This window comes from Morone saxatilis, unplaced genomic scaffold (genome assembly GCF_004916995.1).
Source record: "Morone saxatilis isolate NCDOM2014 unplaced genomic scaffold, NCSU_SB_2.0 Contig12, whole genome shotgun sequence".
Lineage (NCBI taxonomy): Eukaryota > Metazoa > Chordata > Actinopteri > Moronidae > Morone > Morone saxatilis.
In genome coordinates, this window is record NW_023339674.1 from 20,146,070 (window position 1) to 20,163,300 (window position 17,231).

General features: G+C 42.8%; 1 protein-coding gene across 3 annotated transcripts in view; it reads left to right on the forward strand.

The window, feature by feature from the left end:
- The window catches only part of suco (SUN domain containing ossification factor), a 38,719-nt gene that overhangs the window by 17,137 nt on the left and 4,351 nt on the right, over positions 1-17,231 (forward strand). The window contains exons 2-22 of one of the 3 annotated variants that reach the window (XM_035653847.1): positions 158-272; positions 2,398-2,499; positions 2,937-3,271; positions 4,082-4,222; positions 4,549-4,741; positions 5,644-5,755; positions 6,126-6,253; positions 6,512-6,579; positions 6,698-6,805; positions 7,213-7,318; positions 9,012-9,032; positions 9,321-9,376; positions 10,048-10,139; positions 10,570-10,635; positions 11,542-11,625; positions 13,479-13,563; positions 13,762-15,123; positions 15,262-15,349; positions 15,465-15,569; positions 16,277-16,431; positions 16,686-16,777. In XM_035653847.1, coding sequence (XP_035509740.1) covers positions 158-272; positions 2,398-2,499; positions 2,937-3,271; positions 4,082-4,222; positions 4,549-4,741; positions 5,644-5,755; positions 6,126-6,253; positions 6,512-6,579; positions 6,698-6,805; positions 7,213-7,318; positions 9,012-9,032; positions 9,321-9,376; positions 10,048-10,139; positions 10,570-10,635; positions 11,542-11,625; positions 13,479-13,563; positions 13,762-15,123; positions 15,262-15,349; positions 15,465-15,569; positions 16,277-16,431; positions 16,686-16,777 — 3,614 coding nt within the window. The remainder of the gene's footprint in view (positions 1-157; positions 273-2,397; positions 2,500-2,936; positions 3,272-4,081; positions 4,223-4,548; positions 4,742-5,643; positions 5,756-6,125; positions 6,254-6,511; positions 6,580-6,697; positions 6,806-7,212; positions 7,319-9,011; positions 9,033-9,320; positions 9,377-10,047; positions 10,140-10,569; positions 10,636-11,541; positions 11,626-13,478; positions 13,564-13,761; positions 15,124-15,261; positions 15,350-15,464; positions 15,570-16,276; positions 16,432-16,685; positions 16,778-17,231) is intronic. The other 2 variants (XM_035653848.1, XM_035653849.1) reach the window with 2 other exon arrangements.

Genomic DNA, 17,231 nt, shown 5'->3' on the forward strand with positions numbered 1-17,231 from the left:
CCTATTCATACACAGCAATTTGGGGTTCTACTTCGAGTGGCAGAAGGAGCCGGGGATCGAACCAACAACCTTCCGATTAGGGGATGACCCGCTCTGCCACTGCGCCACAGAATAAGCCTGCATCGTGCTGACAATATTTTCCTTGTTTGTGTTTCAGGTACCCCAGTCAATATGTGTATTGTTCAGAGCAGAGCTTGTCTGGCCCAGGTCAGTCTGCCGGGGACCAAAACCCTGATGGCCAAAAGGAGGAGCAGGACTCCGCGCAACACAAGGTGTGTTTTAAGTTCTGCGTCTTTACATGTTTAAAAATCAGTCAGTCACATCAAGCATTGCTTTCAATAAACAGCTGTAATACACTATTGTACTGTAATAAAGAACACATATTTTTGGTAAATGATATCAAATAACATTATAGTACCATCAACTTCTAAACGTTGGAAAAATCCCTACCACGCCACCTAGAAAGTATTTTCTAATTGTAATTGCCGCAACATAAATCACCCACAAAGGAGCTGTAGCAGTTCACCTAAAACAAAGAAACTGGTTCCCCTCCCGGAGACAGAGCCGGAAGGGGAGCTTGCTGGCGAGTGTCTGGTGGCCGGGCCTTGAGCCATAGTTGGGCACAGGCCAAAATAACTAAATGGAGTCTACATGGTGCCCTGTGGGCCCACCACTACAGGGATGGGCATTTGGGTTGGGTGCATTGTTGACCGGCTGGCAGATAGGAATCCGGTTTCGCTCACCCCTGGCCTAGCAGACCTCTCTGGGGGGAAAGGAACCAGAGGTAGTGCGGGAGGCAGAGTTGTAACAACTAGATATAGTTGGGCCCATCTCTATGCATAGCACTGGGTCTGGAACCTAACTCCTGCAGAGGGGCTGGAATCTTTGGAGGATGAGAGACGTTGGGTGGGTTTCAGAAAAACTCACGAGTCCCCAGCTGAGCACTGTTGTATTGAAGTTCCCCCAGAGGACCAGAGGGTTGCTTCTGTGCGACTAAGAGTCGCTGAGAGGTTCTGTCTGGACAGCAGTTCAGCCCTTTTGGGCTTGGTTGGCCCAGGGGTGTCCTGAAGCAGCAGACAGGTACTGGGAGTCCAGAAGGGCAGTGGCTTTTTTTGTGGTCGCAGAAGCAAAAACGTTGCTTGGGAGGGAAGTCTGGACTACCACGCTTAACCTGCTGCCACCGCCAACCGGCCTCAGATATGCGACAGAAGGTGGATGGATATTCAGTGTGGTTAATACTGCTGGTTCATCTTGTTGACCAGCTGTAGGATGGGGGCAGTATTATTAGATTTGCTGCTTGTGGTGATATGTATTAATGCTGAGTTAACAGAACACTAGTGGTGAGTGTTGGGTCATGCACTTTAGTGACCCACTAACCCCTGGTGAAAAGTAGTAGGCCTGAAGAGAGGAGGAGTAGCTCTAAATATATGGATTATAGAGGCAAGCCTGTCGATGGTGCGAGTGTGAGGGTAGTGCATAATTCTTTGCTGAACCCACCAAGATAGGCGTTATTGAAGAAGAAAATAACTAATATCAATTGTTTCGCTTTATCTCTCTAAACTTTACAACTGATAATCTTGTATGATTTGAAACCGTGTCAGGATCAGTCACAAAGAGTGAAAACAATGTTCAGTACATGAAGATTAGAGCCATTTCCAGGTAAAAAGTTACTTAGAAAGCAGCCCAGTTACACATTGTCAAAAACATAGGTTTCTCTATATAATGACTAATGGACGTGGTTGTGATATAGGTTAGGACCAGCCCTGTGGGATTAGAGTTCAGAGTACTCAAAGCTTTCCCAATTCTCCACTTTAGTGGCTGGATGGAGAGTAATCCATCTTAAGTCAGTCAACAAGAGTTTGCCTGAGGCGGACTGATGCTGGCTCATAGCTGGGTTGGGTTAACTATCTGATACCCTCAGCTCTTATGAACGGGCCCTCAAAGTTGCATGTGTGGTAATGTGTGCATGAGTATAAGAATGAACAATAATTTGAGGAAACGTGTTTTGGTATGCATGTGTAACAGATGAAAGGGGATCATTGTTTCTGATCCAGAAACAAACATGCGTGCCAGGGCAGTTCAACAGGCCTGGCAGTCTGTCTTTGGCCTTTATAACAGAGTCTTTGTCCGTCAACAAAAGGCTTTTTTTTTTTTTTTACACAACCAGAGATCCAAAGATCTCTGCGTTTCTGCGTTTTACATTTTCACACAAAAATGCATTTTTTAAACTAAACATAATCCATCAATAATGTCTTTCAAAGAGTTTGAATTGCCGTCCTGGGATAGTGCTTCATTTCTAGGCAGTTATATTTGTATCTGCTTGGTCACCATTTAAAGTCCCTTTTCAAGAATGTGGAGTGTGATGATGTGGAATTTTTTTATTTCTTTTTTCCCTAGGTGTTGGAAGAATGGACGACACACACATCATACGATATGGGACTGGAGACAGAGAGAGAAGCACTAGAGAAGCTGGCAACACACAACATACACCAAGAACAGGTAACATCATATATTTACCAGTTGTTAAAAACTCAAAACTAAGGCTGGGCAATACTGATCAAATTAAAATTACAATATGCAGGACAACCAAGATGGTGTGAAGCATGAGTAGAAATCAGTGTTTGAACTTGTACTTGTTTTCTTCATCACATACAGCACACTTACTATACAGGATTGGAAATAGGGGGGTGGGAAAGTTGGCCTCCAGTCAAGTTCCACTTATGGCTTTTAAACTTTTAGCTTCAGAGTGCCTCAAAGTCTTTCAGTTCAAATATAATACGCTTGGCTGAATACATGGATATCAATAATGGGAATATATTCTAAGGATTGCTATTGGTGGATTCAGCAGACATTTAGACACAAGAAAAGTTGGCGTTCACTTTTCATTTTGGGTTCTGATGGATTAGGTTTTATATGTGAATGTTTTCTCTCACCAGACTGTGAATCTTCGGGAAGCTGAGGCGAAGGAGACCAAGCCTGACGCAGAGTTAGATACTCTACCTATTGCTCCTGAGCCAGAACCCCACCCAGACCCCCAGGCTGATTTGGACCTGCAGACTGACACCCAGGATCATGACCAGGAAGTCCCTGTGTCATCCACTCCAGAACCAGTTCCAGCACAGGGCCAAGTGTCCACAGATGCCCCAACCCCAGCAGAGATCTTCAGTGACGCTCCTGCTGCACAACCCAGCCTGGACTCAAATCCAGCCACATCCCAAGATGAAGCTGAAAACAAACCTACCTCACAGAGTGCCGGCCAGACCCACACAGGGTAAGCTCAGCTTCATTTCCTTATTCCAGAGATCTGGTCTCTGGCATTAGAAGTTGGTTATAACCACAGAGAAATCTCATTGGTTAACTTACTAACTAAATTATAATTAGATGGCTAAGAAAATGCATGTTTCTCTAGTTAAATGGTTAAAGCCAACTTCAACCCAGTCCAGGTATGATATAGGTAAAATTGTTTTCCAGTGCTTGCTGCCATTGGCGTACCTGACCTTGCACATTTTCTTTGATATTTTTGTTGGTTTGCTTTTGTTCCCATTAGTTGTTTTATTTTGTTTTAAATTGAACCACTGTTAATGACTGATCACAAACTGAAAGAGAAACTCAAATGAGAGCTGGTCTGACATCCTGGATATTGTGGAAGTGGTGGCCAGTGTCATGAAGCTACATGGAACTGCTCATGTTCTCTGGAAAGAAGTTCGTGGACATTGTCGAAGATCAACTGTGTGAACTTTGGACTTTTGACCAAGATTAGTCTGGATATCCCCTGGGTCGAACATTCAAGAAGAATATATACATCCAACATTTCCATTCAGCTCCTTTCTCAAAGCGGCTGTCGACATCAGGACATTTTAAGACGTGCACATCAACTGCCCCACCAGCGAGCGACCTCTCCATCCCCTTTGTCCAACCATTTCTTTCTCTATTCTCTCTCTCTCTCTCTCTATTGGTGTCATTTATCTCCTCCTCCTCGCCCCATTCCCTACTTGTCTCCTCTCTCCCACCCCATCCTCCTCTCTCTACCCTCCCCAGTGTATGGAGGTGTGGTAAACCCCATGTCCTTTCTTTCCCTCAGTGCAGTGCGGGTTGCCAGTGCAGGAGATGAACTCCCAGTAGACAACTTTGTCTTTGCTGAGCACTCTGATTCACAGTGTGTTGTCATTCCCCCCGAACTGGCAACCTGTGAAAATTCTCCTTTTGGCAGCCCTCTCCTCAGGTGAGTTTCTAACCCCCAGAAGCCGATCAAAGCACAGAGACAGGTAATCAAGTCACAAGCTACACCTCTCTGCTGTGCGCAACCGTCGACCGCTGGCCTTGCTCTCCACTTACTTCTGCTTTTTTATTTTTTATTTCCTTTTTTCATCGTTTTGCCTGCTCACAACCAAGGACTGTCAATGCTTTCAAATAAATTATATATTTTTTATGTTTTGCATATGTCCCATATTGCTGAGTACTTATTTGTGTTCTCCACCCTTCTTTCCTCCCCTCTCCATTACCTTCTCTTCTCTCCAATTCCACCTTGGCCCTGTGTCTGTGCTGTAGTGTGGATGAGGCTGGCATAGAGGACCAGCAGTCAGACCAGAGCCACAGCTCTGGTCCCGAAGCAGAGGTCGAGACTACTCCAGGCCAAGTGGACCAGGAACAACAGCAGCAGCAGCAGCAGCAGGAGCTGGAGGATGGGTTGTCTGATTTGGACCTGGAGGGCAACACTTCCCAACACCACCAAGAACAGAAGGTCAGCAACTCATGGTTCCCAAGTATTCCTCACATGTATCAGTATTATAAAATCAATAGAGAAACAACGTTAAAAACAGAATTACAACATCCAGCATCAGTGCAGCGTTAAAAGTAAGTATAAGTAAAAGCAACAGAACGATGTGGAGGTCCGCAGAACATCCACGCTCCTGTTTCGAGCAGAGTGGTTTTTATTGTACGATCAGTCCTCTGTTCACACATTAGTCAGACTTTTTGGCGCAACTGCGGCTAGTTTGCCACAAAAGTTATACATATTCAGTGTGCACAGCTGCTCAAGCAAAGGGCAGCTTTTGAGGGTTTCAAGTGGCAAATTTGCTTTCAGTTACTATTTTCGTGTTTGAAGGATCATGAAAGACGAGTGTATCCGGGGGAATTAACTTATTATCAGGGGGGTGGTGTGTATTGTGTATTTGTACATATTATTGTATGTGTTTTGAAGAAAAGATCTGGTGACTAATCTGTATGTGGCTGGTAATGACTCCTCACAGAACTGTTGGGGTGTTTACATAAGAGGCCGTCTGAGTTAGTGGATTTTTAGGATCAGACTCTCTCGTGAGGTCCAAAAGGGTGCTTATATAATCCATCAAAATGTTATTCACAGCCTAGTGCATCTTAATGCTTTAGTGGCCAGGGGGTAGCTCACTACCATGGACTGTGGATGGGAGTCTCTTGATTGTTCTAACACTATGCGTGTGTGCCAGTGGCTGGTCACAGCATGCAATTCATGTAGTGGCTCACTGATTCCAGGATATAATTAATCTTGTTAGTCATGTTTAGCAATAGTTAAATTAGTTTACAATGTCCTGTGCTCTTGCATATCAAGATATAAGCATATTAGGAGATTAGGTGAGGTAACTGTCACTATGGGTCTGTGTGTTTCAGGCAGGAGATGCCAGTACTGCCAGAGAGACTGATCCCTCAGTGCCCAGCAAAGAAGACATCCCCACCTTTGACGAGTGGAAGAAACAAGTCATGGAGGTGGAGAAGGAGAAAAGTAAGTGCATACATTATTAAAAACACACATTTAGAGATGTATGCGCAAATGAAAAGAGAGACATCAGATCAACAACTAAGTGCAATGTCCCGTAAGTATATTTTCATCCAGAGGCTTGCCTCTCCTCCATTGTCTACCACCTCTACCCCTACCCCCTTTTCTCTTTTGCTTCCTTCCTCATGTTCTATTCCTGTCTATCTCTCTCACCATCTCCCTCTCTGTTCTCTCTTTCTCCCTGTGCACATGTGCAATTGTCAGCAGAGCGTGTGTTTATGTGTGTTGCATAACCTCCATACTTGTTCCTCTCAGGCAACACGCCTTTTTTCCAGTGTCTGTAATCGGCCTAATGTAACACTCCATCTCTGTCCAGGTCAGTCTCTCCATACCTCAACCAGCGGCAGCCCCCATCCAGTGAAGAAGGTCCAGAAAAACTTCAAGAATAACTACGCCTCTGTGGAGTGTGGTGCCAAGATTCTCTCTGCCAACAATGAGGCCAAGGTTAAACACACATCACCCCTGTTGCCTACACACCAACACATACACTCACACAGCTAAGGATATAGATGTCATGTTGCATCAGCAGATGGATAAAACCTGCTTTAAAATGTCTTTCATTTAAGATAAGCATTTGACTTTGGACGGATGTTTAGTCTTATATTAAACAAAAAATAAGTCATTAAATGAAATCAGAAACTTGTGATGATGATGATGATGGATGCTAATTCACTCACTTTCATTCTTCTGTCTCCTTTTCAGAGCACTTCAGCTATTCTAAGGGAAAACATGGACCTTTACATGTTAAATCCCTGCAGCAACAAAATCTGGTGAGTGCAACAATACACAGTGCTGGTACACAGTTTGTAACAGACCATGGTTTTAGATAATACATTGCATGAGTTTATTATTTAAAAAAAAAAACATTCTCTGTTTATCTCTCTTCAGGTTTGTGATAGAGCTCTGTGAGCCTATTCAAGTCAAGCAGCTGGACATTGCTAACTTTGAGCTCTTTTCATCAACACCTAAAGACTTTTTAGTCTCCATCAGTGACAGGTATACTCACTTTGATTATTGTTCAAGTTGGCTGTATTGAATTGGGCTATGTCGCAGTATGTGCAGGCCTCCAGTCCAATTTTTAGGGATCACTCATGTTAAGAGATCATCAAACTGGCTGGCACAAGTTCACCACCTCCTCAACTAGTACCATATAAAACCACACAAGGACCAGGACTGGTTAAAATGCTGCCTGAGCTGGTGTTTGAGCTGGTGTTTCCTTTTGTTTTGGATTTCACCATCCAGATTTATTTCCAGCGTCATCTCACACCACAACTCCACCCGTTGGCATGTAAAGACAAACATCCAGTCACATGGAGTACAGTGGCATTTGTGCCCAGCCTTGTCTTTGAAGTATTGTAGCCCTCACACACGGGTATCTTACCTTTCCCTTGTTCTGTCTACAGATATCCTACCAACAAGTGGGTAAAGCTGGGTACTTTCCATGCCCGTGATGAGCGCATTGTCCAGAGCTTCCCACTAGATGAACAGCTTTATGCTAAATATGTGAAGGTACTGCTTTTTCCTTCATCCTGCTATAATAGTCCACTTATTTCTCAAGGCGAGGAAGGATAAACAATTCATGTATTCATCCTTAGTAGTATATTACAGTTCCTAGTTGATAAATATACAGATGCATTCATACACATAGGCTAAAGCTGTATTTTAAGCTCAGGGGACCCTCTTATGACTTCATGGTAAGTTAGCAATGCCGTCAGCGCTGCCTGTAACCCCCTCCCTTGACTGGATGAATAAATGTGACTCTGTGAAGGACTGTGAGGGTGTGTGTGTGTTCATGACAGAGTTTCACTTGTAAAAACTAAAGGGCAGATACACATTACTGTATCGGGTAAATTATATTTGAATTTTGTTTGTCACAAATCATCGGGCAAGTTGGCCCAAGTCTGTTGTTGTCTGGGCCAAATGCTGCTGACAGCCTGGAATTTAAATCATCAGTGTGCAACGTTAAGGATTACAATTGTTTGCCTTCTGCTCAAATGACTTACAGTTGTTCCCACTAAGATTCATTTAAACTTTAGACTTTACATTTTATTTTTATTTTTTAGCACTAAATGCACATCTTTTTGATGGCGTGAGGAGGAGAAATAAACTGACAAGCAAACAGGAAAATAGTGTGGCTTAAAGCCCCCTATAAGAAACAGTGTTTTCTTAGTTTTTGTTGATTCTGGCGGCCCCTGTGGCAGTGTTTCCACCACCTCATTTCATTGATTAAATCTGACCGAATCCAACCCGGTGCCAGGCATTTAGAATAACTATCTCCTCACTGATGGTCTGGTTTGTTTCACATAGAGGCACCACTATTAAATTGAGACTGTCATAACCACTTAAAAGCTTCCTGCACTATCTTTAAATTGTAGCATAAATAAAACAGGAAGGTTATTTGATTTGATTGACATCCATTTCTGTTTTGGTTCAGTTGCACACATATCCTCCCTGTTGCTGAGTGTGTGTTGTCATGAAAATGTGCGCTCCATTCTGACTGACTGAACACAAAAACTGCTTTTAGTGAAAATGAATTATGTCTAAGTCTTGTCTTTTTAAGTTCTAAGCTTCAGTTATTGCTGAGCCCGTTCAGTTTCCAGAAATGCTATTGTTCATAGGACAGTACTAGACTACCGTACATTAATTGTAGTGTTGATGTTAAAGTATCTGTGCTTTTCTGAACTGTCTCTCTCTTCACACTTCTACCCTCAATGTTTCTCACTAAATATTCACTGTGCAGAGTTGCTTGGATGATTATCCCTTTTATGTTGTGACTGTGGGTGTTAAGTGTGGGAGCTTACTGTGATTCATGTGCTCTGTTATGAAATGATTGTTTTTATTATATAAACTGACTTTTGTCTAGTTTCAGGATTATCTGCTTTGGTTAACACTCAGCTAAAAAATGTTATGTCTTGCTCTGATGTTTCTGTGCTGAGCTTGTCAGCCTATCTGTCTGTCTCTCTCTCTCTTGCTTATGCTATTCTTTCTGGCTGCTCGTTAGAAGCCTCTTTATAGTATTTTGCCTGTGGACTGTTACAGAACAACGATCCAGCGTATACCAGCAATGTGTTTGTCTTAAGACAGAGCCAGATTGTAAGCAAATGCCTGACTTGCTTGTAGCTTGAATCAGTCCTCACTGATTTCTTTCTCTTGTTTTATTTCTCTCTCCTCCTGTCCTTCTCCTGTCTTCCTCTCGCATCAGATGTTCATCAAGTACATAAAGGTTAGCACTCTTCTCTCTCTGAGGTTGTGATGTGCTGTAAAATGCACTCTTGTAATGTTGTCATACACTTTAATTGGTGAGCTTTGGCACAGTTTCATCTTTAATGCATGTGGAAGATATTAAACAAGTAGAACATTCACACAAACCATATTGTCAACGCTTGGGAATTTATTAATATTTTCACGTGGTGGTATTGTGGGTTTATGGAGTGGGTGCACATACATTATTGGTATTGGCACTGTTGTGGATGATATTTCCAGTTTAACGGGTTGTCCATTTTCCCTGCAGGTTGAACTCCTCTCCCACTTTGGATCAGAACACTTCTGTCCCCTCAGTCTCATCAGGTAAGATAGAAATGAGCTCTTCCCAAATACCTTTTTTCTCCAAAGGCCTCTCTTTTTTAAATTTGCTGAATCTAAATTAGCATTTAATAATACAAAGGTGAAGATCTTACACACTGCTCTATACACAAGGTTACTGGCCTTTCTTCTTAAAGTAATTGAAACACTGGTAGAAAAGAGGAAATTGGATTTCTCTTTACTTAAAACCACACACTGCTTTATTCAATCCAGTATTTAATGACATTTCAATCAAATGTACTATACACAAATGTTTTTTTTATCCTGAATATTAACTCCAGTGTCTCAGCTCATGTGATACTGTATCATAACTACAGGCACTATGCTGTATTTTGGGAAGTCAGTCTCTGATTAGATTATACAAGAAATGTTGATCTTTTGCCCTCTTACTCTCTACCTCTCTTAGTGGTTGTTTGCCGTACGCAGTCATCAAATCCAGAATGTCGTCATTGAGATTACTAATGCATGTGTTTCACCTGTACATATGAACTCCAAAGTTCAAGCCATGTCTCGTACACAGACATCTTATCTCCAGCTATGGAAAGCTGACCCTTTTTCGAAACCATCTCCGCCTTCTGTGTAGTAATAACAACCCTTGTCCTGTTCTGTAGGTGGGTTTGTTTGTGTAACACAGTATGTATGTGTGTTTTGTGTAGGGTGTTTGGTACCAGTATGGTGGAGGAGTATGAGGAGATAGCAGATTCCCAGTACCCTTCAGAGAGACTGGAGTACTTGGATGAAGACTATGGTAAGATGGTTTTCTGTAATGTCTTTGAATGGGAATTGTTAAAAGGCATTGTCCTAACCTCTTTTTCAACATCAGTTGCAAATTTACAATTTGTAACTAACGAAGATGAATGCACATATTAACATGAACATCATTTTAAGCTGCCTCACATGGTAGAACAATACATGCATGCAAATTAGACAAACAAAGGACCCTAAGAAGAGAGTCATATTACATTCTTGCTCTTCAACCTAGTACCTTGGGCTGGAGTTAACTATTAACATCAGCTGACCTTTTGTGGCTGAGTTTCCTTCATCAGCTCTGCAATTCTGGCAGCGTTTTGTGATATTTTATCCTATAAAATAATATTTGTTTACTCTTGAATGTGATTACATTTTATTTATTGTATGTATTTTGCTAAATATAACCTGCAGTATGTCCTTTTCTACAGACTATCCACCCGGCTACCAACCATCAGAGGACAAGGCCTCTAAAAACCTGCTTGGCTCAGCAACCAGTATGTACATGCATATACGGCTACATTAACAGAGATTAATTGAAAGCAAATAAGCTATGGCAATATGATATGTTATCAGCAGAAGATTAGATCCATTGTGTGTTTTCTGTTTACATTATTATACTTGGATAACGGAATAAAGCATAATTAAGACATAAACACAGTAACACATCACTCAGGATTGTGAAGTGTTAGAAGCAGGTACGTTTCAAGACTTTTACTTTCATAAGCCCAAGTAGTGAGTGCTTCCTCATTCTGTTGAAGTTTGTGGTGGCAGAGTGTAGTTTGGGGATTTTAAATCCTAAAATGTTAACTAAAATGGTTTGGTGAATCTGATAGTGTTTATGTAAAAGAAAATACTGACCACTATACAAGGAAACTCCCTCAGTATCTTAACCTACACATAACACACCTTAACACATACACATAGATATAGACTGTTTGGGTTTCCGAAATGTTGCAGCTTGCACTAGGCTTTTTAAACCACACACACACACATGCCCCTGTGTCTCCTGATTTAGCAAAGGGAGGAATGGTGCACACACAAATACTGCACACACATGTTCAGGGCTCAAACCATAAAACCATGAAAAACAGCAGAGGGGAACAGCAGTTTTTTTATTTTTTATTTAGATGGGCAGACTAGGAGGGTAACTGAACAATGGGGGCTGAAGGAAAGCCTGAAGGAAAAGTTGGAAAAGTTCAAGACAGAAAAGTAAAATAAGGGAAATAATGAAGCTGGTGAGAATAACAGCGTCAGAGTAGAGTCAGGGAAAAACCAGAAGCCAAAGCCTGTGGTTTCATTGATATGTGTTTGGCTGCAAGCTGCTGTCTGTCTACTTATTTACCGGAAACCTCATGCCTTTCAAAATAACTGTAGTGTGTGTTTTTTTCTTTTCCTTTTAGATGCCATCCTAAACATGGTAAACAACATTGCTGCTAATGTGCTGGGTGGCAAACCAGAGCTGGAGGGTGGAACAGCAACAGGAGGTACTCATCCCTCATGTACTTACTGCTTCCTCCTCCTTTTTTCCAATTCTGTTTCACCTTTCATGTCCACAGAAGTAAAACACTTCTGATTTTCCACCTACATCCTCTCCTCTCATCCTAATGTGGGAAGATCAATACCACTGTGGTCTGTGACTCAAGAGCTGTGTTTTTTGGATGCTGCATTTAACCCAATTTCTTTTCTTTACTGAGTTGTTAGTTTCATTGGTACGAACATTAGTTTTTCACTTAATATTTGCTTTAGTTATCAGCTTTGCACCAAGTTCCTCCTTTTCTTATTTTATCCTTTGTAAACTGAAATATATGCAGCATTCCTGAACTATAGTTTGTAGGGGAAATTGCCTCATGCTGAGTTAAGTAAACAATGTATTTTTAAGGTCTCTTCTGCGTGAAGTGAAATGGAAAGAGTACTGTAATCCTGCCGATCAGCAACCCTTTTCCAAGACTGTAGATTTCACAGATGCTTGACACACAGTAACTTCTGCTGCTTCTACTTAAAGTTTGAGACGAAACAAATCCATCATTATTACGTTACTGACCAAGCCTCTGTGCATGTTATCTTTTATTTGAAACGTAAGTCCTTCACATTTGCTTGTATTCTCTTCAAGCAGCCACACCTTCAGGGCATTATGAAGCATAACTGGTTTATCCATATAAAACCATCAATCTTTTTTTCCGATTAGCTCTCATTAAAAAAACTGTTTGTTTAGCATGAGTCATTCATCCAGTTTTGATGTCATTACATACGCGTTCTTTTCATTAACTACATACGTACCTTTTTTGAGAATATTATAGATCACTAGTCAATGGAATCACGCTTATTCACATGTTCACAGTTTTACAAATTACATTTGCAGAGAAAACTACTATACTGTCCCTCTTTTCCTGCTCTCTGCTCACACTCTGCCCCTTTTCTCCCTTACTCTCGAACTGCCAGCCTGCCTGTCTTCCCACATATTGTTTAGATTAACTGCTTCTAAAACTAGGTCACATTATTTCCTCCTCTGAAGTGCAAGCATATGCATAGCCTTGAATGCTCATGTCTATATATTCTGAGGGAGCCAGATGTTTTTTGTGGCTTTTGGCAGGAGTTTTCCAGCAGCATTTCAGCATAACTATCTGTGTTTTACTTCTTGGCAGAGAAGTGTAGATGAATTAGGAATGAGGGGGGCCTATGACGCCAAAATTGTTCCTCACCCCGTTTACCCCACAGAGAGTTGATTCAATATGAATTTATATGAATTTTCCCCTGTGGCTGAAAAGAGAAAACTCCGCCTAACACACAGATTCCACCTAGTTTTTATATTTTGTTTATGCTCTTATATTTCTATATAGATATACTTCTCAGTTGTTGCAAAGTTGCTCTCCCCTAAATCATTTTGTTGTAGTAGAGATTTGCAAATCAAATGAGAACACTAAAACACAGTTGTATTTTTTTATTAATATAACTGCCATAAAAGTTTTTTTTATATATATATATTTAAATGGGAATCTACAGAGTCGTCCTTCCATTTGTTGTCCGAGGAGAAAAACTAAAAAGTTACAGATAAACGGTAAACGGATTTCCATTTACACCCGCGGAGTAAGCAGGGAGGAGAGATTGTGGGGGAGAAATCGGTTCTAACTGGACTAGACTGGTTCTCAGTATTTCTGACTTTCCCAAACATGGGCCTGCCTGCCACACTGAGCAGCAAAGAGGCTCTCTGTTCTACTGTTCTGTGCTCCTAAAGCCACATGGGGTTTGGCAATTTTAAACAGTAACCACGTGTTATCGAAGTCCTGCTCTGATTTTAAGGAAGAGTTTGCTAATTTTTGTGTTTTTATCTAAATGCCAGGTAATACAACAGCAGAGGTGGTTGAAAAGAAGGGGAGCACAGAAGTTGCACCTAAACCAGCTGACCCACCTCTTGACTCTGCAGTGTAAGACCAGTTAAAGACCAATAATGACCATTATTAAAACCATTAAACCATTATTAAATTCAAATTGATGAAATATGTCAAGTATGAGTTAGAATACAACTACATTTGTGTGTTGTTAGATCACTTTTCTGCTATAACCCTCCAAAAAATCACAAGTTCTGTTAATAGGCTTATAAATTTGTATCTGTGTCTTTCCAGACTGGAGCCTGTAGAGCCAGAACACCCTGAAACCCAGGAAGACTCTAGTGTCTCCAGTGAGCCTTCCACACCTTCCCCCTCACCACCCGACTCCCATGACGACAGACAGATTGTCACTCTGGTAGAAGAGGAGGAGGACGACGACGAAGAGCCCAGACAGTCTACTGTCACCCTGATGGAGGAGGAGGGAGAGGAAGAGAAGAGAGAGGAGGAGACGAGGAGGGAGGCAGACAGGAACCACTGGGAGAACCAGACATACTGTCCCTTCTCCTCCTTCTCCTCCCTGTCTCTGTCCTGCATGGCCACCCTGCCAGAGCTGCTCCATCGCTGGTGCTCCGCCAGGCTGGCTAAGGAAAGACTCCGCAGCATCAGGCGGAGGCAGCTTCACACACAGACTCAAACTGATACAAACACCCCTTCCCTCACACATACACCTCCCTCAATCCCCGCCCCTGTTCCCACACCTCTCAAAGAAGCCCTCACCGTCACAGAAAAAAGTCCAGAGCCTGAGGTGCCTGTTAAGGCCCAAAATGAGGGCAAAATCCTGGGTGAGGCACACACCACGCATCCCAACACTCTCACCCCTGACACACACACTCCAGAGCTCAACATCCTTCTAGAGCCTAGTAGAACCGCCACCATACCCTCTCACAGTTTCTCAGACTTGCATAGCTCCCTGACATGGCCTACCCCCACCCACGAAGAGAAGCTTCCTCCCATTAAAGATGCAGCCTTGGACCCCATCCCCACTCCCCCCCTACAAGCCGCCTCTATCCCAGAGACGCAACAGGCCAGCAGTGCCACCCCTATTCTTACTGACAGCTCTGCCCCACAGCCTGTAGCCTCTGAGACAGCCTCTCTTACTGTTGTGGTTCCCTCTGTCAAGGAGCAGCCCGTTCAGCCTCTTCCCACTGCATCAAGACCCGATGACCATATCCCCCCTCCCACTGAGCTGCCATCACCTCTCCCACTGACAGACACTAACACAGACACGGTAAAGTCAGGTGCAGACAGTGGGGACTCACAGAGACACAGTGTCCAGGCTTCTCAGAGTCACGGGGAGCAGGGGGACTCTCTCACTCAGACTGGAGAGCCCCATCGGGTGGAGGACACCGTGGACGAGGACCTGTTAAGCACCAACGGGAATGGGAATGTCCACCGGACAGCTACTGACTTTTATGCAGAGCTGCAGAATGGAGGTGATTATAACGGCGGGGCAATGAACGGCGTGTTATTAAACGGGGGAGGGGTGCACGGCTCCAGCCAGAAGGAGAGTGTGTTCATGAGGCTGAACAACAGGATCAAAGCCCTGGAGATGAACATGAGTCTGTCCAGCAGATACCTGGAGGAGCTCAGCCAGAGGTAAACCACTAGAGTAATGACTAGCTAGCACTTCTTTCAAGTTTGTTTTTTGATTGCTTTTTAGATTGAAACGACCAGGTCATGAATAAAAAACACTTACACTGTATAGGTTGTAATTTTTGCATTTGTGTTGCTCAGATACCGTAAACAGATGGAAGAAATGCAAAGAGCGTTCAATAAGACCATCATCAAACTGCAGAACACCTCCCGCAGTGCTGAGGAGCAGGTCTGTTTACATGAAGGCAACCGGAGCAAGACAAGTTTAGGCATGAATACAAAAAATAGTTCTGTGTGTTTGTCCGATTGTTGTCTGATTGTATTGACACACTGGTGCATTTCAGGACCAGAAGCAGACAGATTCCATCCAGGTCCTACAGAGCCAGCTGGAGAACGTCACTAAACTGATGCTCAATCTGACCGTCACAGTGAGCCAGCTGCAGAGAGAGGTAACATACAGTATCTCTATCATTGATTGTATGGATGATTGGAGGTTCACTACTATTTTTCAACCAGTTCAGAAATAATGTCTGTTTGTTGTATTCCTTATGAGAGCTGAGTAACACACTATGCAACAAAGCTAATATGTGCACAGTGTTGAGTTTAGCGACCTCTGGGGGAAATAATCTGTATGCAGGGTGTTCCTGGTGGATAGTGTGGATCTGTTAACACCACAGTGGTTGTTTGGAGGACAGCACTATTCGTCAAACAGACTTTCCCTTTTTTCTGCTGAACTACCCATGCCTAACACAAACCAGAGCCACAAACGTGTTAAGTTGTCTGCTTGGAATGCATAAGGATTTCAGCAACAAGGAAACTGAACAGATCATATGACAATGAGTCTGCGCAGCACATTTGTGAATTTGAACAGGGAGATACAGAAAATATGATAGCCGGAAGAACATTGACAAATTCTACTAATTGTGGCAAATGTGTAACTCAAGCTCAAGCAAAAAGTACCACATTACTGTTTCTGAGGTTTCTCAATTTAGGGCACAGTATAAAATGCACAACCTGCTACTAAGAAATGTAATAGTTAATTCAGACTTTGTCATCTTAATGTGGGGAAAGACATTAATATGTACTGGATTCAAAACTGTCATGTTTTAAATGTATGTGTTTTTGAGACTTAAGTTGTTCGGCTTTTTCTGTGCAGGTATCTGACCGTCAGAGCTACCTGGTGGTTTCTCTGGTTCTGTGTCTGTGTCTGGGTCTCCTGCTGTGTCTGCAGTGCTGCCGCAGCTCCTCTCCCAGCCCCAACACCAACGCTGCTGTCCTTCCCAAGAGCAACCACTACCCCAGCCCCAAGAGGTTAGTCACATGCACTTTTTAATTCACTGAGTTATTTATAAGATAATTGTTCTACCATCTGTCATTACGAGCCCCCTACACCCGGTTTTATGGCGCTGCTTTTGAATAGAACAAAATTGGACCACTTCCTTACTTCACTTGTTATCTGCTGGCTTAATGTTGTCACTCTTGCCCCGCCAAGGAAGCTACAGGAAGCTGGAGCAGTGACAATGTAAACAGCACTTTACAAATGTGAATATGGTTTTTGTTGTCAGATGCTTCTCCTCCTATGATGATATGAGCCTAAAGCGCAGGGTGACCTGTCCGCTTGTTCGCTCCAAGTCGTTCCACTTGTCCTCTACAGAAGGTAAGAGCCCCCTTACCAAAAAACGCACAAACGTACACACACTATACACAAGTCTCTCCTCTGATTTCCTATCTATTGTGTTTCTCCCTCCGCCTTTGTCATTTAAACATAAGCAGCACTACAGTCATAGCTCATTGCAAAGATCATGTTATCGCTACTGTAGACCTTTTCAGGCTAGTCGCATCAGATCGCTGCAGCTCTTACCACACAACTGTCCACATCCAACTACTATCCAGTCTTTCTTCAATCCTTCCAACACCCATTCTGTCTATATCTCCGCTATTTCCTCTCACACATGTTACCATGCTTAGTGGCTGACATCCCTGGTGTTGCCAGCGCCTCCAGCGAAGAGGCTGGTACAAGAAATAAAAGAATGAAGTCTTTAAAGTTGTGAAACCTAAAACTCCCCCTGCTGTTCATTATCCCTCAGCTGTGTGTGTATCTGTGTGTGTGT